We start from the raw sequence: 26,063 nt of genomic DNA on the forward strand, positions 1-26,063 counted from the left end.
AGTTCATTTTCATAGAAACAAGTAGTTGAATTACTATTAAACAGTTCTAATCTATGCAGTTGTAATTATTGGGATTACATTAATCTGTAGAGACTAGCCCTTAATAGAAGTTCCAGGTAAGTATCTCTGACTTAATCATGTGGTCAAACTTCCTGTTATCTTGTGTAAAATAAGAAAACTCAAAAAGTTTCAAAGATACAAATAAGCTTTGTTACATGCTTAATTTTAAAAAATTAAAAACTTCTAATTAAGTTATTTGTTAAAAAACCCTTACTTTCTGTCTAAGAATCAGTACCAAGTATTGTTTCTAAGGCAGAAGAGTAGTAAGTGCTGGCAGTTGGGGTTAAGCCCAGGGTCACACACCTAGGAAGTATCTGAGGCCAGATTTGAACCCAGGACCTCCTGTTTTTAGGCCTGGCACTCTATCCACTTAGCCACCTAGTTCCCCCAATATGCTTAATTTTAATATTTTAGCAACTTAGAATGTGAAAAATTCTGGGAATTAATATCTTTCCTGAAGGAATCAGGAACATATCTTTTCCTAATGAATTCAGAATCTCTATAGGAATAAGTTCTATATTTTTACCTAACCTAGAATATTTCTTACCTCAAAATTGAATGGAAGTTTTTTGTTTTTAAAGGAGCAGGAACATTTCATCTTCCAAGTTTAACAAAGTTTGGTGTTGGGAAGAATGCCCAGTGATGACATTCTTCTATTTTATAGTGTATTCATTGTAAGATAACCATTATAACAAAAGGATTATTCCCTTTTTTGTTATGATGCTGCTGCTTTTAAAGATTATCTTTTTAATTCTGAAATAATGATTTCTCAATTGATGCTTTATGTTGCATTTTTATAGGAAAGATGATAACAAAGACATTGATTCGGAGAAAGAGGCTGCCATGGAAGCTGAAATTAAAGCTGCCCGAGAAAGGGCCATTGTCCCTCTGGAGGCCCGAATGAAGCAGTTCAAGGACATGCTTCTAGAGAGAGGGGTCAGAAAACAATCTTTGGGGGAGATATTTCTGTTTTGTATAAGTAATATAATATGTCTTGCTAAAAGGTCATATCCAAGGTTAGTGATCCTGTTGGGGATGGGGGGAGAAAGGGGCAAACATAGCGCATAATTTTTTTGAAAGCACCTTTTCATGGCCAAGTCTATTTAACTTAATAGCTGTAACTGTCCTTTTTAATGTATCTTTTTTTTAACCTTTAAACTTTATTCACTTTAGGTTATTAAAATATCACAAGTTGTATTTAAGAATGGTATTAACTTCATTTGAAGAGATGGACCTTATTTGTAGTGACTTCTGATTAGAGCAGAATTGTTGATATTTTATGAAGTTTTGTTAATGGAATTTAACTGAGAAAGAATTATAACCTTTTGGTTCTTTTCAGAGGTTAATTTGATTAAGTAACATTGTTAAATTTTAAATCATTACCTATTCTGTAAAAGATTGGAGCAAGCTTGGGAAATCAAAATGCAAATCTTCAAGGCTCTTTTCTGATGTACTGATTTTTAAAATGTCACCCAGTAGTGGTTATTTTAATTAGATGTGTATTTCAGCTATATAATTATATAGAAATGTTCAGAGCCAATTAGTGGGAAATTTGCCATTGCTTACCTCCCACTGCTCATCATTTATTAGTGATGGAAACTTCAGTATGGTTTTTGTCATATTTCTTTTTAAACAGATGTCCTATAGATTTCAAGAAAAATTAAACTACCTTTATATTTTAAAACAAATTTAATGATTGGACAATACTTTTTTTATTTTAAAGGTTTCTGCCTTTTCAACATGGGAGAAAGAACTGCACAAGATAGTTTTTGATCCACGTTACTTACTTCTTAATCCTAAAGAGAGGAAACAGGTAAATGGAAATTATGATCCATTTAAATGTTCTATCCCTCAGAGGAGCTAAATTTTTTATAATAATGGGATTTGAAGCAGTCCCATTTATTCTTTTCTCATTTTCCCAAAATTCTAAGCAATTTTACCCTTTCCTCTTCACAGAAAAAAAACCCAATACATATGCAAAGGTATTTTTAAAGAAAAAATAGGAATAGGAAAAAAATAGTCTGTTGGTATTTCTCCTGGAAAACATTTGGATATTTTCTTTTTAAGTTTGCTTAGACCAGACTATATTTACAAGTCCTATCCCTATACAAGTGCACTGTTGGGTCAAATCATTCTCTTCATTTACATGGTAGGTTGATTGTGATGGCTGACATTTGTTCACTGCCATAGTAAGGATTAGAAGTATATGATAAAAGCAATACTTGCTATTTATGATGTATCAGTGTCAGATCTTTTGATGATGTCTTCATTACTGTCTTTTAAAGCATTTGCACATGCTTTCCTACTTATAACATCTGACTTGAATGTATCTTCCTTGTACTGCTCTCTTTAACATTAAAAATGTTCACCAGTTTGACTTTGTGAAGCATCAGTATTTTTAGGTTTATAGCTATTAAGTCATTTTTATCAAAATTATGAATAGAATTTCACTTTGAACTGTTTTGCCACCATGTATGCAGACATAGCTTAGCTTTTTTCTTTCCATGGAAATTGATTTAAATGCTTTTAGCAAAAAGCAAAATATTGGAGTTGTTAGAGAGAATTTAGAAATATAGTATTGAAATTATCTTCCAGGCAGAGTTTTTGTTCTTAAGCAGTAGTTTTATGACTTTTTATTGCTAGAGCTTCCTAGGATATGTTTTCCGCTTTTAACAAAAGCTTTGTCCCTATAGTTGTTAAATATATTATACATTTCAATTATTCAGTGATGTACATAAAACAAAATTCAACCCCCTTGGAGACTTCCTTTGTATGATTTTTGTTACGAGTTCTACTCATGGAAATGTAAGTATTAAAACAGTATTAATTATGTAGTAGTTTCTGATTGGAAGAACTTAATGTAAATGCTAAATAAGTATAGAAATATTCTATCCTCCTGCATCTACTGTGTCTTTCTCGTGCAGGAAAATATGAAGTTAGAAGTTAGTGATAATATAACCTTAAGTATGGTTATATAGAAAGAGGAAAGTATTAGTCCTGAATATGATGTCTCAATCATACCAATGTCTTAAACTCATCTCAAATATAAGATAGTGTAGATCTGAAGCTTTCTAAAGACAGCTTCCTTGAATTAACATAGATTTCACAAATATATAGTATTAGGGCTAGAAGGGTCTTAATACTTTTTTTTTTACTTCTTCTAGCTAACTTTTATATAGTGCTTTAAATTTTGCTAAGCACTTGACAAATATCTCATTTTGGTGGTATTCACAGCAACCCTAGTAGATAGGTGCTGCTAATGTGCCCATTTTATGGTTGAGAAATCAAGGCCGGCAAAAGGTTAAGTGACTTGCCCAGGATCTCACAGGTAATACATATCTGAGACTGAGTTCAAGCCTTTCTGCCCTCATTTTACAAATGAAGAAACTGAAACACAAGAGAGGTTATTTGTCCTAGGTCCCCTGAAGCAAAACCTAGATCAGGCCCCAGCGTTGCTAATGTTTAGTCTAAGGTTCTTTCTATCAGGTTATGTATGCTGCCTTGTTTTGTTTTTTTAGGGCAATAATTACATTTTTATAGGCAAGTAGCCAAATATTCTGTTACGGAAATTTCCTGTATATTAATCAAGAACTTAGGCTTAGAGTTACTTGAGTCATTGATGAGATTTGAAGCTAGTTTTTTGCATGTCTCCTTTCCACACTAAAATACACTTGTTATAGAAAATCATGTTAATATTTTTAGGGAAATAAAAGTTAGTAAATTGATAAAATATAGTAAATTTGTATAATGAGTTCCAAAGTGTATCTTCTTTTAGTTTTACTTTTTCTTGTATTAATATATTAAAAAAAAGAAAAAGCTCATATCAAAAGACTTATGTTATTCCTTTATTATGTATTACTATACGTGACTGAAAACACAGTAAAGTCTGTGGAAAACTGAAAACACAATAAAGACTGTGGAAAAGGTTTTATCTTCTTAGTTCCCAGACTAGTTTTATGTTTATGACAGTATATTTTTAGTCTGCTTGTTATTCTATTTTTTTAAAATACTGATATGAGGTTGCCATTTGAAGTGCATTTGTTCAGTTTTGTCATTTATTCAATTAGCATTTTCAATATGGCAGAGATTCTCCCATGTGCTGGATATAAAAGTGAAAATGAAACAACTCCTGTATTCAAGGGTCTTATAGTCTACTGGGGACAAACAGGATAGAGTAAATGCATAGAAAATTAAATGCAAAATGATTTCTGGGAGGAGAGCACTAGCAGTTGGAGGCATCACAGTAGGTTTCTTGTTGGAGAGAATAAATGATGTATCAGCTAGCTTAATGGTTTTCTTTAATACCTTATTTATCAAATTGGTTGATATTCTTGTAGGTTTTTGACCAATATGTGAAGACTCGAGCAGAAGAAGAACGAAAGGAAAAGAAAAACAAAATTATGCAAGCAAAGGAAGATTTCAAGAAAATGATGGAAGAAGCAAAGTTTAATCCAAGGTATGGCAGTCATTTCTATTTAGAAGAGAATAAAGTTTTATAATCTTTTTTTTTAAAAGAATATCAGTATGAATACTGAATTGTAAACATTTTGAATTTTAGGAGTTAAGAGCATCTCCTTTATTGTATGTTTAATCCTCCCTCCCCCAATACATTGGCTTAAGAGTAGAGTGGAATTTCATTTGCTGACTATGTGGTAAAAGAGAATCATTTTTGAGAAAAGTGCTTTATTCCATTTTCAGAACTTCTTAAGGGAGTGTGTGTGTGTGTGTGTGTATACTGTGTGTTAGTTCCAAGGCAGAAGAATGGTAAGGGCTAGGCAATGGGGGTTAAGTGACTTGCTCAGGGTTACACAGCTGGGAAGTGTCAGAGGCCAGATTTGAACCTAGGACCTCCCATCTCTAGGCCTGGCTCTCAATCCACTGAGATACTGAGCTACCCCCTTAAGGGAGTATATTTTATTCCATGTGAAATACTACACTACAGAGTTTATTCTTATTTTATTAAAGTACTTACTATTAATTGGGTTATAGAAAAATATTTTAAAAACATTTAGTGTAAAGATCTTTGAAATGACAAGTTTGTATCATGGGTTTGGTGAATGCTAGAGAAAATTAAATTATCTATATTCATGCTCCAAAAACATAGTCATTAATTTGATCATTGTTATGTATGCAGAGTTTTTGGAACATAAGGCATTTATAATTTAAGAAAAATATAAATACCCAAACTAATTGTGCTAGACTTCTCTCCTTTGCTATGACAGGTAGTGAAAGTGGAGACCAAATAAAATTTTAATAGCTTTAGAGTTAGGATCCTTAGAGGAAAGAAGAAGATAAAAATGGATTAAGATGTTGAATAAGAAAATGTTTCCTTTTCTTGCCTTTTGAGGTGTTTGGTTGTGGTAAAAGTGATTCTTTGGAAATGGTATAAATAACTCTAGTACATAATGTATTTCTGAAGTTGTAATAATTTGTCTCCACAAACAGAAAAATCAGTGCCTTCTCTTTCTTACATAATATTGATATAACCTCCTTATCTGTAGAAAAACTGAAGAAAAGAGGTATGAATATTGGAGCATGACTTGGTTATCCTGATTCCATTGTAAAAGTTCATCTAAGTCCTTGTGGGTGGAAAAGTTGGACTAATGATAGTTCATTCAATTGTCTTAGTCCCTTTAAATTTAAACTTTACTCTTTAAAGGAGCTATTTGGGCGTACTAACAAAATAGGCCAAGAAAATCTCAGTTGCACTGTACCCTAGAAGGTATTTAGAGGGATGTAGTTCATCTGTTCCACTGTAGAGTATACTATCATTTTAACTAAGAGCTTTCAAAGAAGATGATAACATGTGATCCCTTTTTGATAGCTCAGGTTAGCCTCAACAATGATGTCTATGTTGTAAAATGGTCTTTTTTTCTTTAAGAACATATTCATGGGGAATATAGGGCTACTATTACCCCTTTTATTACTGATAGGATAGTGTTCAGGAAAGTTATATTAACATTGAAATCTTACACTTTTAAAAGAATTAATTTTAAGTTGGAGAAATTATTGTTGATTCTTTCCTTTTCTACTCTTTATGAGCAGGATACTAACTAGGTGTGTTTGTTCTTGTGGGCTAGGTAGACTCTTGTAACACTTTTTTGTTATGTTAAAACTTTACTGTGGTTTCAAAGATCTGGCATATGCATTTTTCAAATCAGATCTGTATCCTATTCTATGCTTGAATAGTTGCATCATTCAATGAGTTTTAGTGTTTTGTTAAGAAAAATTACTATGAACAATTAGAATCTTCTTGTGGCTTTGAAAAATTTTGAAAATTTTAGCTTTTGTGCTAATTATTAAGGGATTTCTAATGTTTGCCTGGTATTCTCAAATCTAAATTGCTAAATTAGCCAACCTAAATGATAAAGATTGGTTTCTTGACAATAAAATGCAATAGATTTAGTTTTACACATAAAGGAATATGTATTTTTTTATTCTTATTATAATCCTGTCATCATTTGAATTTCTCATTGCCATTCCCAAGACAGGTTGGGTGTCAGTGAAGTATGAATAAGCTGCCCTTTCTGTATAGGTTGGTGACTGCGCTATTATCCATGAAAATATTCTTTCAACCTCTACTCTTTGCTACAAGGTGAAGGTTTCAAAATTCATGTCAGCCTTCTTTAAATATATATTAGATACAAAATTCACTTTTTCTTTTTAGTCTAGCTTGTTTTCTATACTTTTCTTTGAACCTCAGTTTCCTCATCTATAAACTTGAGGTTATTGAACCAGCTTAACATTTTATGAACTTTTGAGTGGTCTTTTGGGCAAGTTTTATAGGTAGATATATATCAATTATGAGTCTTTTGTTAGGGTGTGCTTCAATTTTTTCTTCTGTGTTAATGCTTTTAATAGTACATACTTATTTAACAGCATTTCTGCTGTCTAGCTCTTTACTAATTTCATTAGCCCAGTGTTTATTATTTATTACTTATAGGCAGATATTGGGGACCACATTTCTCTGGCATATATTCTTGCAGGAAACTTGGCATTTTCTGCTAATGCCTTTCCACCAGCAAAAAACAGCTCTGTCAAATTAGCACACTTGCCATTTTGTTACAGAGCTACTTTTAGTGAATTTGCAGCCAAGCATGCTAAAGACTCCAGATTCAAAGCAATTGAAAAGATGAAAGATCGAGAGGCCTTATTTAATGAGTTTGTAGCAGCTGCAAGAAAGAAAGAGAAAGAAGACTCGAAGACCAGAGGTGAGAAGGTAAGATGGTTTTAGTTCCAGTGGTGTGATTGATGGGAGTATGAATGGATAATGACTAAGCTGGTGCTGGGTTTCTAGTACTTCAATTTATCAGATAGTTCAGCAGTTTTATAGACTCAGTTTGGCTTTTTGTGTTATCTTCTAAAAATTCATTGTACAAGTCCTCCATTACCTTATAGGTAGAATGCATAGATAAGTAACTTTTAAGCGAGCTGTATTGCATTGTTTTAATTGCTCTAATATATGGTCTTTCATTTATTTATTTATTTATTTATTTATCTATCTATCTATTCATCTATTTATTTATTTATTTTAAGGCCCTTACCTTCCGTCTTGGAGTCAATACTGTGTATTGGCTCCAAGGCAGAAGAGTGGTAAGGGCTAGGCAATGGAGGTCAAGTGACTTGCCCAGGGTCACACAGCTGGGAAGTGTCAGAGGCCAGATTTTGAAGCTAGGACCTCCCATCTCTTGGCCTGGCTCTCAATCCACTGAGCCACCCAGCTGCCCCTAATATTTAGTCTTTTAAAGGCAAACAGTGAAAAAAATGAGGATTTCTTTTTTGGGCTGGAATGCCCAGAACTAGTTATTTTCATGGCTGCCTACTCAGTGGTAGCAATATAATTTCAGAATTCTTTTTAAATGGTAACATTTAAATTTCAAAGAACTTTTTTTATCTCTTTCCTGTGAAAAGGTAGCATTTTTGAGACTCCTTAATCTTTCAGTAAACATATCTTATGTGTAAATTACTGCTTATCAAAATTAAAGGTCGACCATTAAAGTTTAATGAATTCCAAATGTCATTTGACAGCAATGTCAAGTGCAGAGCAGGAGCTCACCACTGGGAAGGCAGACTGGCAGGGCGGTGGAATCAGTAGTGTACCATCAAAACATGCAGCCACCTTTCTTTATGTCCTTGTATGTTGTGTGAATGGAGTAAAATAACCTCTGGAACCTAATCATTCTTGACATTTGAAATTGCTAACATTTTTTAAAGTAGAAGTAATGCAAATTTGATTTATTAGGAGATGAGAAGAAAGCAACCTTGCTTCTAAGAAAAGTAATATACTCTGATATGTAATATTTAAAATGATATTATAATGTTATACTTGTAATTTAAATGACAATTGTAGATAAATTACTCTTGTCAGAATCATTTGAGCCTTCCTAATTAGCTGTTTTATTGGGCTTCTGTCAAAATAAAACTGTTCAGAAGTCCTTTATCATTGACATTTTCTGTAAAATGATTATGCTTCCCAAAGGAAATCTATACAATTACATACTATATAAACATTTTATATACTGTATTGGAACCATGCCTATGGAATTGTTAAATTATTTTTGAATTTTAGAAGTAGTCAAATTTCTTGAGTTAAAGAAAAGTTAAATAAAATATATTTTGATATTGCATGACTGTTCTTAGACAAGTTGATTGTTTCTTTTTTGCATTTAAAAGTACTGTTCTTTTTCTAAAACATTTTGTAACCATTTTATGTATTCTGTTTTATAACAAGTGGATAGACTTTACAGTTTTGTGCTGTGCGGCCTGTCAATCAGTTCAGTCTGACAGCTGTCAAACACTGACACGCAAAGTATTATGGGATTCCCTAGTGAGGAAAGAATTGGTATCTCTGTGTGGTGACTTTAGCCTCCCGCAGTTCCGGTACTTTACATTTTTTTAGTTTTTTTCCTTGTGAAGTGATGAGAGTTGTGCCCAGAATGTATTAACTAAAAAAAAAAAAAATTAAAGAGACATTAGATCTAAATACACCTAAAATATTTTCAGCCTTATTTTCTTTTGCTTTTAAAATGTAAATTCTTTAAATCCTACTGATTTTGTACCATTTAAAAAATAAGGCAGCAAATTGATGAAGTGAAGCTTTCTCAGCCAGTATTAAGTTTGCAAAATTTAATTATTAACTATGAATTTTACACAGAAATCTTTAAAGTAAGGGTTTTAATAATAGATTTCACTTGGACATTTTGTGAAGCAAAGTTGCCAAACATTTAAGAGTATTTTTGTTAATCACTGACATTTAAAAAAAAATGTGGCTACATCTATTTTTCACTGTAAATTTTATTGTTTTTGAATAGTAAGATCACTAACAACATTTGTATGTTGTCAGTAATTACTTGCAAGTTTGCTTGATCTTACAATTATGGTCCGGGACTTTCTGGCATTAAAATGTTTAATTTGCTAGCTGAATAAGTTTGTTTCAAAAATTGTTTCCATGTTTTTATATTATGGCTTTAGAGTCATTGAGAAAAATCGTGATGATGAAATGTGTCCTTGTAAACTCTTATTGTACTTTAAGAAAGAACTGTGGTTCTAGATGCTGTCCATTTTGTTTGTAGACCACAAGTATCTCTTCAGCATCTTTGTAAATCATGGGCATCATAGTCATGCTTAAAGAATAATTTTTGTATCTTGTGGAAATGCCCTTAAAATGTTACAAATGCTTTGTTTTTACCATAATCATTAAGTCAGTTGTCCTTTTTATTTAATTATTTTTTTTGGTGTGGGAGTTGAAGAAACAAGTAACTGCCTTAGAATTCTTTTTTATGAACACAGTGACCAAAGTTGGTGAAAATTGTAACCTAAAAATTGACTTGTAAACCTTACAGTATATCTTATTCAAAAACAAAGACCTCTAGAATTATGGATCTGCTTCTGATAAGGTATTTCATTATCACATTTTAAAATGACTATTTTGAGTCAAAAATTTGTTCTAGGTCTTTTTACTCAATAAATAAAATGCTGGTATTGTAATGCAGAGAGACTTTTTTCTTTGCTCCATTAAATAGCTGTTAAGTGGAGAATGTGAGAGAGCTGATTGTACGTTTATGCTGAGAAGCATATATTGTGTGGATATTAAGGCATAGTTCTTGAACCACAGCTAATATTAGGTAATGCTTTATCATCTCTGCAGTTTTAAGTAATTCTTCCCTTCATGATAGTATTTAGACTAATAAGCCAGTTGAGATTAATTCTGCTATGAAGGGAAAGTAGAATTTTATTGCAGTTAATTCATGCTACTTCTTATACATTTAAAAAACATACCAATACCCTTACTTTATAGGTTTCACTTAGGATATTTGAAAACTTTTAATTTTTATAAATTTCTATGGCTTAGAAAGATTCATGTTTGATACTGTTTGCATGTTTTATTTTACTTGGAAAGATAGCTTTCATGTATTTCAAATATTTCACAGAAGTTTTGTATTCATCTTGTCAGATACATAAAAGGCAGACGAGATGAACATCAGTGATTTGCTAAGGCTGTATCACCAAATGGTTTCTTGCTCTCTATTGAATAAAATCTGTTGCCCAAAACCTAATTATGAGTCAACCTTTGTAACAGAAATGCCTTAAGAGCTGATTGGTTCTATCTTTTGATTCACTCTATTACCTGGTACTGTATTTTGTAGTTTTAAGGATTAGAACCTTTCAGTTGTCCAGAAAGGCACATAGTTCCTTCCATATTCCATTACCTTTGTAATTCTGTGGTATGATAAATGAGGGTGGGGTGGAGGGGATGGGGCTTGGAATAGAGTGTTGGGAAGTGCTTAATTTATTTTTGTAATCGCATTGTCTCCATAGTGATGAAATAAGTCTGACTGGTCTGACTCCACTCCTGATCTCTCAGAGTGCTGTGAAGGCAACATGTTTAATACCTGAGGGGGAGTGTAAAGCCTGCTGTTGACAGGTTCTAAAGGAGTCTTAAGACACTTTGGCTGAAGGATACAGTTTGCAAGTCCCCCTCTATATCCCCCTACACCCCAAAAAACCTCAATTAAAAACAAAAGATGTAGGTTGCAATCCAAAATCAAGAGTACCAAGGGAGCTATATGTGGCAACCTCTAAATTCCTCTTGAGGGCTTTCCCTTCTTTTCTATTTAGAAAAAAAAGTATTTCTTTGTAGCAGTATTAAAAGAGTAATGTTATTTAGTACCTGTGATCTAATCAGGTACTTTTAAAAAATAAACAGTTCATGATCTATTTTGAGTTGAAATGGTGGTAAAATAATACATTTAGTGAATAGTAAGGAGAAAAACATAATCCAAGTTATCTTTCCTTAAAATAAGGATAAATTGTGACAAATTTTGGTTATAAATATTGGAAATGTTGGTTTGTGCTTCTCATTTATGAGTAAGGGTATAAATATATTTTTCATTAAATTCTAAAATGTGACCATATATAGGTGGTACTATTATTATAATTCTCTTCCTTGCCCTCCACCTACCACATTTCTTTATAAGAATCTAAAAACACATGATGATTCCATTGGATTTTTGAGTCTGCAAAACTTCATGAAATAAATAAAATACTTAGACCTTGTTCATATTAGAAAAGACAGAAAAATTATATTATTATTCAGTTATCTATTGTAGCAAAAACATTAATTGCCATCTTATAAAATTAATAAATATTTCACTGCAACTCATTACAAAGATTTAGCAAAATTCAATACTAGGTCAAAACAAATTCATACTTAATGGAAACATCTAAGACAAAATTATAATTGTGTAAGATATTCTCATTTGTCTTAAATGTTATTCACTATGTTATTCAATAATGAAGTAATTCATCTTTGCTTAAGCTAATCTCAGTCAAGAACTTTTGTAATTATAAATAAAAATTTGCTATCCTCTTTCCCTAAAAATTAGTGAATTATAGATTAGGTACTCTAAAATTTTTACATATTTCTCATCTAAGGTAAGTCAGCATTTTTTCATGTAGCAATCATTTGTAAATTAATTTCTTACAGTGTGTTATTTTTTTTCCCTTTCATGTCCTATTTAAAATGTAGATCAAATCGGACTTCTTTGAACTATTGTCTAATCACCACTTGGATAGTCAGTCTCGATGGAGCAAAGTAAAGGACAAAGTAGAAAGTGACCCACGATACAAAGCAGTAGATAGTTCATCAATGAGAGAAGACCTTTTTAAACAGTATATTGAAAAAATAGCCAAGGTAAACTGTGTTTATTTGTAATAATTATATCCTTAAATAATTTCTTAAAAGTAGGCATGTCATATTCATCAAATAGAAGTTCATTTTGAAATGCATTTTGGAAATTCACATTTTTAATGAGAACTTAATTTGAAGTTATATTTGACAAACTAATTAGTCTAATGAAATTAGTAGAAAATATATTCCTGCTTTTTTTTCAGAATTTAGACTCAGAAAAAGAAAAGGAACTTGAGAGACAAGCCCGAATAGAGGCAAGTTTACGTGAACGAGAGCGAGAAGTTCAAAAAGCTCGTTCAGAACAAACAAAAGAAATAGATCGTGAAAGAGAGCAACATAAACGTGAAGAAGCAATTCAGAATTTCAAAGCTCTTCTTTCTGATATGGTGAGTATTATGTTAACTTTTCTTTTCCTCTAAATCTTTTTTAGTTATATTCCATAAACCTTTTTGTAGGTTTTATTTTGAATTAGACTTAACTGTAAAAGTTGTGTTTTGGTAAGTTATTTGTGAAATAGTATATAAGAGTATAAGGTAGGGTCAGTATTATACTTCAGTTATCTAGCCTGGATAGCAATGAATAGGTATAGATAAAATTGTTTTTCAACAAAACAAAACCTGAAATTTATGATACTATTAATACCCAAATCTTCTCTTTTCAACTTTTTGTTGTGCTTCAGCACTCTTCATCCTCCCAGTGTTCCCACCACCATTTCTTCTTCCTACTATTAATTTTCATTTTCTTTTTCTACTTCCACTTTTTTCCTCCTTGCCTTTTTCTATATGGTACAGTGCTAGATTTGGAGTTGGAGGACTTGTGTTCAAATTTCACCTTTCCCATCACCTCTATGTCCTAGGACAAATCAGTTTTCAGTTAACCTTCTATCCTTAGTTTTCTTACCTATAAAATGAGGTTGTGTTAGATACCTTTTAAGATTTCTTCCTGCTCTGATCTTGTGATGTTTTTATATTTTATCTATTGCGTTTTCAGCTCTTAACAATTTTGATTGCTGCTCATATGCAGAAGAAATTTTGATTACTTCACCTTTGTGATTTCTCCAAATGATTGATGCTGATGCTGCTTAAGTTGAAATAGTACCTTGTTATTGCTGGTTTTTTTGAGGTCTTGATGGCTTTTTATGTATGCATGCTTCCCCAATCCTACATCCCACCCTTTGTCTACTTTCTACTAGAAGATTTTGGGAAATCAAAAGTTTAATAAAGTCTCTGGAGATCATAAGAGGATTAATGGGAGAGTTGCTTGTAACTTTTACTTCCTTTTTTCCCTACTGGGGTTCAGCAGCATTCGTGAGCAAAAAAAATGCAAGAATTTCTCTGTTGGAGGGAAGATACCAAAAACTTATTTATAGGTTTCAGGATTATCAGCTTGTTAAGAATATTTCTTCCTGTTTTAATTTAATATTGGCATCTTGATATGTTATTTTCTTATTTTGGTGAAAAACCTCTTGACCAATTCTTTGAAAAAGTGACTTATTATAGCAAATTCCACTGCATTGTATTCCATGTATTTTAGTGCTTAGGTACTTCCTTTAGTAATATTAATTGTATTTTTAAAGAAAAAGATACTGGGTCAAGTACTCAGTAGATAGAGAGCTAGTCCTAGAGACCAGAGGTCTTGGGTTCAGACATAGCTTCAGATACTTCTTGGCTGTGTGACCCGGGGAAAGTCACTTGACCCCCATTGCCAAGCCTTTACCACTCTTCTGCCTTGGAACTGAAACTTATCATCAGTTCAAAGACAGAAGGTAAGGATTTTTTTTTTTTAAAGAGAAATATGCTGTAGTTGAAGAAATAATCATCCCCTAAACTTAGACTGATCCCTTTACTTGCCAGCTTGGTTTTGGGACCATTCCTATTCTATTAACTTAATGAAATGGCTTTCAAGACTTAAGACTTATCTCCATGAGACAATGAGGCATTGGGGAAGAGTCTAATGGGCACATTGAGTATTACATTTTAATCTAGTATGTTACTCTGTGCCACCATTCATAACCCTAAATGCAACACTGATAGCATTTAGAACATAAGATTTGTTTTTGAAAACTGTTTCATAGTGGAGGGCAAGCTCTGACAAGGCCCACCAAGCTGGAAAGTCTTCAGTTATAGTCTTGGTGAGATTAAATGAGGTAGAGGTGAGAAAGGATTGTATTCCTAACATGGGAACAACTCATGTGAAGGCATGTAAATGTGAGATGGAATATTGTATATAGGGAATGTTTTTAGCACATTTGTTTTACTGAAACGGAGTGTGCATGAAATTGAGTAATATGAAATAAAATTGGAAAGAGAGTTGAGAACTAAATTGTGGAATGCTTTCAATGAAGACTGGAGAATTTATATTTTATGCTAGAAGCAATGAGGAACCATTGCAGATTGTTGAGTAGCAGGTTGACTTGACCAGATATATTTTAAGAATCTCATTTTGGAAGCTGTGTAGAGAATGTATTTGAGATAAAAAGAGACCTAAAGGCAAGGGAGAACAATTAGGAGGTTATTATAGAAGTCTTAGCAAGAGGTGATAGGAACCTGAACCAAGGTATAGGTGTGGGAATGAGGAGAAAAAGGAGAGTTATTTTATGATAGGCATGAGAGATGCAGTGGAAATAGAATTGATAAGACTTGGTAACTCATTGGGAATAGAGATTGAGAGGGAAAAATCAGAGAATGACTCTAAGGTTATGAATCTTCTTAATGATTAGAATGTTATATGATGCTGTGAAGAGAAAATGAGGAATTAGAATATTGGTAAAATATGAGTTTGGTTTTAGATATGTTGAATTTGACATTTTGTAAAAATCCAGGTGGGAGAAAACCAAGGTGACTACTCAGAGATAAATTGTTTTGACTTCTAAAGACTATATCATATTACTCAGGGTATAGGTATTTACAAAAGGAATAGTGTTATGAGTTAAAAATAATAAATCTTTTGAGGAAATTTGAATATTCCTTTGATCATCAATAAAGATGTCTCCTTTTCATAGGATTTGTTCTTTTTGAATGAATGATTTTGGTGCTTATTGCATTTAAAGGTTCCCATTTTCCTTAGATTAATCAGCTTGACAATTCACATTAATGAAACATTAAAAGGTATCAGGATTTTGGTGAGATATGAAATTCTTTTTTTTTTTTAAGGTTCGTTCTTCAGATGTGTCATGGTCTGATACTCGGAGAACTCTCCGAAAAGATCATCGGTGGGAATCTGGCTCTTTGCTAGAAAGAGAAGAGAAAGAGAAGCTTTTCAATGAACACATTGAAGCACTTACCAAAAAGAAGAGGGAACACTTTAGGCAGCTTCTGGATGAAACTTCAGCGGTAAGAAATGGATTCTTATCTATTTGTTATGTTTTATTTTTAGTAGGAATAGAGAAATAACGTTAAAAAAGGAAATATAAACTTTGACAGTTATGGTCTTTAGATTTTTATTGCTCTTTCCTCCAAAATTCTTTTATTTCACTTCTCCATTTCCCCCTTTTTAGAGAAGTCTTAAGGTCATTTTGACCCAACTGCCTTTTTCCCAGAATCTATTAGTTTCTTTTCAAATTCCTGTTATGTTTGTTATAGTTAATCAAAATATTCTTTTGGTCACCTCTCTTGGACTTATATGTCCTTCCCTTCTATTTTTGAGTCCATACCATGGCCCATATTTCTGCAGTTTGTGCACGTTGTTATCCAGGTCTTGCTCCTAAGTAACTGTTCTCTTTTTGGTGAATGGTATCTTCAAAAGTTATGATGTTTGCCCATGTAAATGCAGGGTTTGCAGGTGAAATGTCTTAGGCCACCTTGAAAATATGGCCATGAAAATATCTCTTGTGGCAAGCCAACAAAAAGAAATTGCATTAAAGCTGCCTCACTGTCCCTAACTAGTCCTGTTACGCTTGGGCATTACAAGAGATCTCAGGTCAGTGTGTAATATTATGTACCATATGTGCTGCAGTTTAAGCTCCTTAAAAGATTAAGCCACATTTATATTTTTATTTATTTGTCTTTTTGAAAGATTACACTCACATCCACATGGAAAGAAGTTAAGAAAATTATTAAGGAAGATCCTCGGTGTATTAAATTCTCCTCCAGTGACAGAGTGAGTTTTAAAATTTGTTTTGTTGATATTTGTTAAGGATTTTATAAGTAAGCATTGACAAATATTAATTGAGCAACAGAACTACTTGCCCATAAATTGAGTCCATAGTTTAGGCTCCCTTTTATACAGTAATGCTGCCAAACAGGGTGATGTTGTTACTTTTCAGTGAAGTATTTTTTTTATCCTGATTTTAGTCCTGTAGTCAGTCTGTAGCTTCATCTAGTAATCAAAATGTACAGTGGAAATTTTTTAAATAAGAATCTTAAATGTCTGGATTGAGCCGGTATGAATTTTAGCTTCATGTACTGCTTCAGATTGTGATTTGAACATATAGTATCCTTTAATAGTGTTTATTATGTTCATTATGGGTTCTTTAATGTTCGCTTATCATTATCTGCCTTCGAAATGTTTTATGAATATTTGTTGTATTGCTGTAATTATTGCATGATATTTATTTCCAGTTTTGGCTACTTTCCATTAAGCAGATTTTTGTGAATTTTAAATGTGCAGAATTTTGACATACTGTATATTATTTAGATGTAATTTAATATGACTTAATCAATTTGTATAAAATAATTGAAATAAATGATAGAATTCATCAACTTTTGGGTCATTTACCAAGTATTCTAATGTTACTAATTATTTTCCTACAGAAAAAACAAAGGGAATTTGAAGAGTACATCAGAGATAAATATATTACTGCCAAAGCTGACTTCAGGACACTTTTGAAAGAGACCAAATTTATAACATACAGGTGTGTGCAACAAATTGTTTCATATCAATGACCATTTTGTCTTTACTAGTCCTTACTGAACAAGCCAAATCAAACTTTTCATTCACACACATGTTGACATGTTAAGTTTTAGGAGTAAGAGGCCAGGTGTTCAAACCTGGATGCAATATCTATGGGCAATTTTTTTTTTTTTTTAAGAAAGGGCCCAGATACTCATTCTCATTTTGTCAAGCCCTCTCCCTCCCACCCAGCCAGTGTCTTTAAAAAGTGATCTTTATTTTTACTCAACAGTTTATCTGTTATATTCAACTATATGAAAACCACATCCCATGAAGAGATTTTTTTACATTCTTTATGAAGTAATTTTTTTCTCCCTTGATTATATAACATGGCTGAAACATTCTGAACCAATAAAGTCATCAATTCAGACTCATTTTTCTGAGTTTCTTAAAATGAAAGCATAAAATGTAAAATTAAAAAGACTTAAATTGGATTAACTCTGCAGCGTGCTCAGTTCTTTTTCCCCCCCGATCATTGTTATCAGTAAAATACACATTTTACATTGATTTAGAAATTAGTATGCAGAGAAGCATTGCTGTACTTGTGCTTCTACTTGGCTTCCTTCAAAAAAATTATTTGGAATGTGAATTAAGGGTTACATGCATGGGAGGATAGGTAGTGCTGAGGGTGTGGTTTTTAGGTATTTTGTCATTTGATATGGCTTTTGGACTTTTTGGTCAGGGTCCTTAATGTTTTGCATCAGCTTGGGCTTTTAAATTAGATGTGAAGTAAGACTTCTTTCTACATTTTTATAGTTAATTTAGTGAAAGATGTGAAAGTGAAAGCTTGTGAAAGATGCTGGGATTGGCAGCCCCGCAGACTGAAGTCCTCTGTTCATCCACAGAACAGGTACAGCACGGGCAAGATTTACCCACCCACCCTCAGCCCTGATCTGGAGGGACCACCACTAGGGGTGGGAGGGTAATTCAGCTTCTGAGGCCCTTTCACTCCTTGAAGTCTTTGCTGAGACGACCTACAAAGGTGACCACTGCAGTGAAATTTTTCTTTTTTTTAAATATGGAAACACAATTAGGAACTAGACTGACATCGCCAGCTCATTTCTGAAAGGCCTATGGGCAGCAGTCAGTAATTATTGGGCTTTTTTTTCCTCTTATTTCAGATCCAAAAAGTTAATCCAGGAGTCTGATCAGCACTTGAAAGATGTAGAAAAGATTTTGCAGAATGACAAGCGATATTTGGTACTTGACTGTGTGCCAGAGGAGAGGCGAAAACTCATTGTGGCATATGTTGATGACCTGGATCGACGAGGTCCACCTCCACCTCCAACAGCCTCAGAACCTACAAGACGATCAACAAAATAATTCTGACATAACTCTTCACACCAAGGGTATCTATTAATTCAAAATGCTTGCATGAGCCACCTGTCAGATTTTTACATAAACATATATAAGAGTCAGCCTGTTGCAAAACCATCAGAAGAGTGGAGGAAGGAGCAGCATTTGTGAACATGGTTTTTGAACAAAGAACTCTGGAAATATTTATGCTTTTCTTTGTGTGGCATGACTGACATACATACTCAAACATCTAGACTGTCTCTAGTAAATATAAACGCTTGAAACTAAAGATTATCCTTATATGAGGTGTGGAAGTCAGTAATTTTTGATGACATTCTTCCTAGCAGTGTTATATATGCAAGACTTAAGGAATGGTTTATGGTCTGAACTTGTAAGATACAAGTGCCACGAACTTGGAGAAAAACCAAGTTGTTTTTGTAAAAAGCAGGTAAAAGAAAAAACATTGTTAATTAAATTCTCAGCTGCCAGAGGCAGAGGCTAAGAATATTGTAATGCTCCTGCTTTTGCCCAAAGTCTCTAGAGATCAGTTTAGTTTGAATTTGTTCACAGATGTGCTTTGATTATCCCTCTGAATTATAGGCAAAAATCTGGTTGCTTTGTCTAAGTGAAGATTTTTCTGGTAATTTCTTCTTGGATATGGAAACACATATGGAAATAACAATGCCTACCAGAACAGGACGGTTGTATAAACACATTTTTATTCACCATAGAAGTGATCTTTATCAATTTCTGGATTAGAGAGCAAATTACCCTCCTGGGTGATCCTTGTAAACTATACTCCTGTTTGAATGTTAAACTTGTGTTTCTAAAGTTTAATTTTGAAATGTTTGAATTGTTCAGTTTATGTATTTGAACTACAATAAACCAACCCTTTTTATATGTGGATTGTACATGCTTAATGTTAAATAATCTGTAAAGAAAATTTGTTTTAAAATTTGTTCTAAAAAGAAGCAGAAAATGGAAACTGCACTGCACAAATGAAATCTGCTTTAAAATTTTTGATATTTCATTTTTTAAAGCCTTGAATGCATTTTTTTTAGAGCTTTGAATGTGATATGAATTATTTGCAATGCAAAAGGGAAAGGGATTTGAAAGGATTCTTTTTGTGTTCACTTTTTTCAGCTCTATCCTGTCTCACATAATAAGCAAAAATTTCATGGCAGTTCTTTCCATGTATCATGCCTATTTCTGTGATACTTCACCCTTCTTTGACTCCCCATCACATTTTAGCTCTTCTGTCACATCAAGAAGAATGATCTCTTTTTCATTGTTTCCTTTTGGGTAGGTGGGGGAGTGTTTATATAAGTGGTTTATTGAATAAGTTGTGTATTTTTTTCACCATCACTACTACTACCCTCAAAGGCCACTTTATAGGAAAATGTGACAGATCTAGGCTTAGATGTGTATGTTTATGTGTGTATACACACACCTATGTAACCTTTCCCAGTGCCTACCACAGTACCTTGCACATAGTAGGTGCTTAATAAATGTTTATTGAATGATATCTAGTTATAATATAATTGGACCTATTGAATCAATCACTATCAGATTAACTTCGCACTCCATATATTTCATACAGTATTTAACTAGGTTGCTTTATTTTGCAGTTCACTTCTGCAAATCCATTGAGTATTATTGAGTACTGTGAGGAATGATTTCCAAAACTGGAGGAATTTCTGTTCTGTTAAAGACAATACTATTTAATCTAGGTTTTTAAAAAAAGTTACTTGACTATCAAAATTTTTTGTCATGACTTTGAATTCTATAAATTGATGTTTGCTCAATCATTGTCTTCCTATCTCATAGTGAAAATTTTAATACAAATGGGCTTGCTGATATTGAAGTAATTATGTCTTGAAATATTGGAAAGATTATTCATATAGATTGGGAATCAATTATGTAATAGTGCAAAAACTCCAGAGCCCAAGCTCTCTTTTTGTAAGTTATCAGAACTGAAGCATGGGATAGCAAAGCTAAGACTATATATCAGATATTCACTTAAGTATTTTTCCTTTTGTGCACATCTTGAAATGATAGCAAACTCTGTATTTTGACAAGATGGAATAATACTTAATTTAAATTCCTCTTGAGAGTTTTTTGTGCCAGAGACAAGGTCTGTACCTGAGAACCAAAAAGAAAATAAATCAACCCATTTGTGCCAGATAACAGTTTTGATCTGACAATGTAAGAAGAGGAGATTTGGCACAATAGACATCTACTGAAATGAAACTGAGTATTGTCAGTAAGGCATGTTTGTTTTTATTTGTTCATAAGTAAAAATGACATCAACAATGTCATCTTACATTAAAAATTTAAAGTATATAGAGAACATAGAACACAAATTCATACAACTTATGATAAAGCATTGAAAGATATTTAATCTGTAAGATACATGCATCACTAAACAATTCTTTGGACTCTTGTGGAAAGTAGTACTGTTGTGGGTTATCTTTCTGTGGCATTGTGAGCATAGTGAGTCTTATCATAATTTATAAGGTGGGGGTAAATATAAACAACCCTCCACTTAAGCTTCTGTAGAATAAATAAGAAACCCTGCAAATTATCACTTATTTTAAAAAGTGCTTCTTTTCTCTCCACAGTGTCTTCCTCCTCCAATTTCTCTATTCTACCTCTGTCTTTTTTGCCTTAAGGCATTTCTGAGGGAACCCAACAATGGAAATATACTTAGAAACCCCATTAGAATTCTGGGAACAAAGGTAACTAGTCCCACTAGATGCTTTCTGTATTATAGGAAGAATGATGCATTTATAATTACATTCATGACAAGATGTTATTTAGTCAGTTATAAAGTTCTGGATTAGTGAGGTGTCTGATAATTGGCATTTTCCTATTTACTTTTATGGGGAGAGAAAAGTTTGATTTAAAGCCTTGGAATTTCTTTTCCAATATTCCCCCCCTCCCCCCCTTTTTTCCTGCATTGTCTTTGCATTTTTTAGTTTCTGTCCCTTTATTAAACCAAGTTCTCTGCCTCTCTGTGTTCCTTCTCTTCCCTGTTACACATTTACCACTACTGTCATTTGGAGATACCATATTGTTCTAAATGTTCTAGTGATCAAATTCAATATGATGGCTTAATTAAGCCTTGGTTTTTTTTTTTTAAATTTATCATGTACTTACTTTGAGAGACAGATTTTAGACTGAAAAACAAACTTTTCCATCTCTGGTAACTTCTGAAGGCAGTAACCATACCCTCAATTTTAAGAGGGATCCCGACATAAGTAGAGGGTATTAGAGAGGGATAACTTTCAAAGTCTTTTAACTGGTAGATTAAGGACCACATTCTATTTTTCTAGGGTTTAATAATAGCATTTACATAGCACTTTAGAGTTTGCAAAGCACTTTATGAATATTTTATCTCAGAGGAATGGTTAGGAAAAAGTAGCCTTTAAGATTTATTAAATTACTAGTTAACAAATGGCCTTTTAAGTTGATCTTCTTGCTGAATGAGTAAAATCTTAAGCTTTAAACCTGAAGAGTTTTTCAGGTATTAAGTTTGGTTAGGTAGGAGAGCTCTATAGTCCTTTCCTAAAAAGAAACAACAGTAACAACAAAATGCCAAATTACATGAGCGATTGCAAATCAGTATGAACACTAGGAAAAATGTCAAGTAATTCCTAGTGTCTAATTTCCTTGAAGGTAGCTGGTTAGTTAAATTTGCCAGAATTAAATAAAGCTTATTTGTTTATGCATTGAAAATAACTGAATTCTGAATCTGTTAAGTGTATATTTTGCATTCTGATTGTATGAAATAGAAATTAATTTGATATCAAACATACTTTAAAATTGCTTAGTTGACTGACTTTTTTAGTGCCAAGGAGGACAAAGAAATGGGTTAAGGCCCATCTCATCTGAAGCATAGTTTTGCATGAAGAGCCACCTTGGTACAGCCATCAATTGCACTGTTTTTCAACCAACTCTGCTGTCAGTTCTATGGGTTGACAAGGAAAGAGAAGAGGGTAAATGGCATGGTCCAAAATCTAAACTCAGAGAGAAAAACAACTTAGAATATGAAAAGTTGAGCATTGTACTTGAAAATTTTTATTTCAAGTAGTCTAAGCATCATTGTTTTACCTAATGTAAAGATATTCCTACTAATTGGAAATATGATTTTGAAAGCTTTGATAGCAAGACATTTCTTGAGCACAACCAAGAGCAAAGATAATATTACCAGATTTTTACATAGTGAAATCTTAAGCAATATTGGTAAGCAACAGTATATGCAAATACAATAAATACACATCTTCATTTGGCTTTGGACCTTGTAATTTCATTTACTACAACCTGCTGCCTCAGAACCATGTTCCCAGGGGATAGGGTCATTGTCTTGCTCAGTAGGGGCAATGTCCCTTTCATGCCAAAACTGTTCCACATCAGGTAGGATGGGAATCTCCTTGTCTGTTTTCTCTTCACCAGAGGGGGAAGATCCAGGTTTCTCTTTGTCTGGTACAGATGGCAGGGGCTCTTGAGATTGGACGTTTTCTGAAATGACCTGTGAGTTACTGGCTGGTGTTCCTTGCAAATTTGGGTCAGGTAGAGGCTTTTTTGATGTCAGCCATTTCCAGAAATCTTTGAAGCCTTTAAATTCTTCAGACATTGCTAAGAAAATGAAAGGGTTTGCAGAAGAGATAGAAAACATAAGGACTTGAGATACGGCTATAAAACCTTGAGGTGGAACAGGGCTTCCTGTCTTTAGATGCCATACCCATAGCCAGGCTATCCATTCTGGTAGCCACATGATGGCAGAAGTTATAGTGACACTTAACAGCATCATTGTGAGTCGCCTGGATCGGATCTGGTTTCTCAAATTTGGGGTCTTGGTTCCTCTGCATTGGTACTGACAGTAAGCCTTCCAAAAATACATGCCAGCAAAGAGCAAAGGAAGGCAAAATACAAGGAGAGGGTAGAGCTTACCAAACATAGAAGTGAACTCCTGGGCCAGAGCTGGCACATCCATGATGCACATCTCCACACCTTCGTGGTGTCTAATGGTGCTAAAGAACCATTCCGGCAAGGGTAAGAGGCAAGCCGTGGCCCAGATGACTACCAGTACTGTCCATATTGTGCAGTTGTTGATATTCATTTGCTTGGCTGGGTTGCTTGCATACATAAAGCATGCTTTTGCTACCACAACAATTGTTAGACTCTTGGCTGCCATGCATGTGTGGGTGAACCAGTCAGAGGATTTGCAGACAAACCATCCCATATCCCAAACACCTTTGGAGTATGCTGCTGCCCGAAGAGGTGCAGAAAATAGCAGGAGAAAGAGATCAGCTAGGCTCAGGTTTAAAATCAGGGAGTTGATCATGGATGATTTTCCTCTCCAAGCACCATGTAGGAGAATGCTGATCACACACAGGTTCCCTGCAAAACCTACTAAACAGATTGCCACCAAAAAAGCAGGAATGATGGACCTCCAGTCCTTGGAGTCATAGGGCTGATAGCCTCCTGCAAAGTGGAGTCTTGCTAATGAAGTGTTCATGGTGCTGAAGTTGGAGTCGTCTGAGTCTGCTGCTAGCATAACCTTTTGTTAGGAACTGTCCTTTTTCAGCTCCTCCTACAGCTGTGTATCTTTAGCTCTTTTGCATAGGAAATATTCTTTCGTCAGCTTTATCTAATGTTGCCCAATCACAATCTCCCCTTTTCCTTATTCCCTCTATTTGACTGCGGAAGACAGTTGAATCAGAGCTTGTCTGACTATTTCATTCTATATACCTGCAACCCCAGTGATTGACGTTCACCATTGGGAGCAGATTGGTTTTTTTCTTATTAGCAAGTCTAATAACCTGGATTATCAGTCCTGTGGAGTAATTAAAATAGCCTCTTCATAAATGATAGATTAGATAGACACACGTAAGTATGTAGGATATATTTGTGGGGCTGCCATGAGCAATTAATCCATTTATTTGGTGCAAGCAAAGGATCAGTGCATGTTAACTGCCTTTAAATACCTTTGCCTTTTAGACTAATATCTTCTACTTTCTCTCCACAGAAATGAGCTTACCCCTATCCCTATTCCCAGGCAACTGGCTCTGACCACTTGCATACACAGAGCCCTTCAATCAAGTAATAGAACCAAGGAGAGAGTCCTGGGAGAAATTTAATTACGAACACTATATTTGTTCCAAAGATTGTGAGTTCCTTTCAGGTGTATAATTTAGTGTAGTTATACTAAATTAGAATTTTAAAGTGCATTAGATATGAAAGCAATTAAAACATTTAATCCTTTTAACATCAGTTGTGTCCAGGAAGCAGGGCTTCACTGTTTTGCTGACTTTTCCATGTATTTATTGATAAATATGCATGCAGAGATAATTCTATATTTTTCCCTACAGAAGAGAGGAGGTAGTAAAGTAAAATATATTTAAGTAGGCTTAAAGAAAAATGACTTCTCTGAAAATTGTTTTAAGAATAAAATTATATTCTAGTATAGGTGTATTATTTTCACCATCAGCTTTGAACCTGAATACTAGGCAGTGGTTTTACTCTAGAGGGGCAAGAGGAGCTATACTTACTCACTAAAAAGCCTTCTTACTTTGAGTGGGGATTAAAAAATTTTTTTAAATGGCTGCAAATACGTAGTGTGAAATGGAAAGTGACCCATATTTTTAGGCAGAAAGCCTGGGTTTTACTCGTGGTTCTGCCACTGATTATCTCCATGACCTTGGACAGGTCACATCTCCAGGTTGTGTAGTTTCTTCTAGTGAAAGGGTTGAGTGATCTAATCTCTTCTAGTTCTCAAATTCTTTGACATTTTGAAGTATGTTGTAACTTTAGCATTCAATAAAAATTAAAAAAAAACCCCCTGCTTATTACCTTTATAATAAAAGTATTTTTGTAATGCCATTTTATATTGTGAATTTGGTCATACCTACTGACCTGCTCCTGTTAAACTGTATTCTGTTGATTTGGGGATTTACATCTATATCTAGATATAGATTCTGGCTATCCAGAGATAGCCAGAAAAAAGTTATAACACACCTGTTACATGTATGTGTGTATTTGTAGTGATGCATATGTGCTGATCATGTGCTAAACTATTTTCCTGTTTAGGGTATACATATGTACATTTGTGTGCGCCTGCATGGACATGAGTCTGTGGATGTGTGTACTTTGGGACCAATTACTTATTTTCCAAATATCTGGCCAATTATAGTTTTGTGTCCATGAAATAGAGTGATGCTACAGTTTTTGTTTTTAAACCTTTTTACCATTAGCCTTAGAATCAATAATGTATTGTAAAAATAAAAGGCAAACTAATATAACAAGACTTCATTTCTAATATCATATCTAATATTGATTCCAAGGCAGAAGAATGGTAAGGGCTAGGCAATGAGGGTTAAGTGACTTGCCCAGGGTCACAAATCTAGAAAGTGTCTGAGGCCAGGTTTGAACCCAGGATCTCCCATCTCTAGTTCTGGCTTTCAATCCACTGAGCCACTCAACTGCCCCTGGAGTGATGCTACTGTTGACCAATATCAAGATGGAACCTAAAACTCTTGAGTTCATTCAACACAGTGCTATTAGCTAATAAAATTTAATTGTGCTCAGGCTTCTGTAAGTTACTATGTGACTCTTTAGACTTAGG

At 33.7% G+C, this 26,063-nt stretch overlaps 2 protein-coding genes across 8 annotated transcripts in view; one reads left to right on the forward strand and one right to left on the reverse strand.

The window, feature by feature from the left end:
• The window catches only part of TCERG1 (transcription elongation regulator 1), a 60,756-nt gene extending 41,420 nt beyond the window's left edge, over positions 1 to 19,336 (forward strand). For 5 of the 7 annotated variants that reach the window (XM_056811441.1, XM_007473838.3, XM_056811443.1 and 2 more), the window contains 10 exons: positions 861 to 996; positions 1,784 to 1,873; positions 4,398 to 4,516; positions 7,129 to 7,279; positions 12,089 to 12,253; positions 12,454 to 12,636; positions 15,403 to 15,582; positions 16,265 to 16,348; positions 17,002 to 17,102; positions 18,262 to 19,336. In XM_056811441.1, the coding sequence (XP_056667419.1) occupies positions 861 to 996; positions 1,784 to 1,873; positions 4,398 to 4,516; positions 7,129 to 7,279; positions 12,089 to 12,253; positions 12,454 to 12,636; positions 15,403 to 15,582; positions 16,265 to 16,348; positions 17,002 to 17,102; positions 18,262 to 18,463 (1,411 nt within the window). In that variant the 3' untranslated portion in view covers positions 18,464 to 19,336. Of the gene's footprint in view, positions 1 to 860; positions 997 to 1,783; positions 1,874 to 4,397; positions 4,517 to 7,128; positions 7,280 to 12,088; positions 12,254 to 12,453; positions 12,637 to 15,402; positions 15,583 to 16,021; positions 16,349 to 17,001; positions 17,103 to 17,896; positions 17,991 to 18,261 lie in introns of those variants that run through there. The other 2 variants (XR_008915131.1, XM_056811445.1) reach the window with 2 other exon arrangements.
• A 1,357-nt stretch (positions 19,337 to 20,693) lies between these two features.
• GPR151 (G protein-coupled receptor 151) lies at positions 20,694 to 24,153 on the reverse strand. Its single transcript, XM_007473839.3, has one exon. It carries the CDS (start codon positions 23,994 to 23,996, stop codon positions 22,746 to 22,748), a length of 1,251 nt encoding a protein of 416 aa, XP_007473901.1. The 5' UTR covers positions 23,997 to 24,153; the 3' UTR covers positions 20,694 to 22,745.
• Positions 24,154 to 26,063: the final 1,910 nt, after the last annotated feature.

The sequence above is a fragment of the Monodelphis domestica genome, chromosome 1 (assembly GCF_027887165.1).
Source record: "Monodelphis domestica isolate mMonDom1 chromosome 1, mMonDom1.pri, whole genome shotgun sequence".
Taxonomy (NCBI): domain Eukaryota; kingdom Metazoa; phylum Chordata; class Mammalia; order Didelphimorphia; family Didelphidae; genus Monodelphis; species Monodelphis domestica.

Bases quoted from the DNA above. Each gene is read 5' to 3' on its own strand.
- GPR151 (XM_007473839.3), bottom strand. From the start codon at position 23,996: ATGCTAGCAGCAGACTCAGACGACTCCAACTTCAGCACCATGAACACT.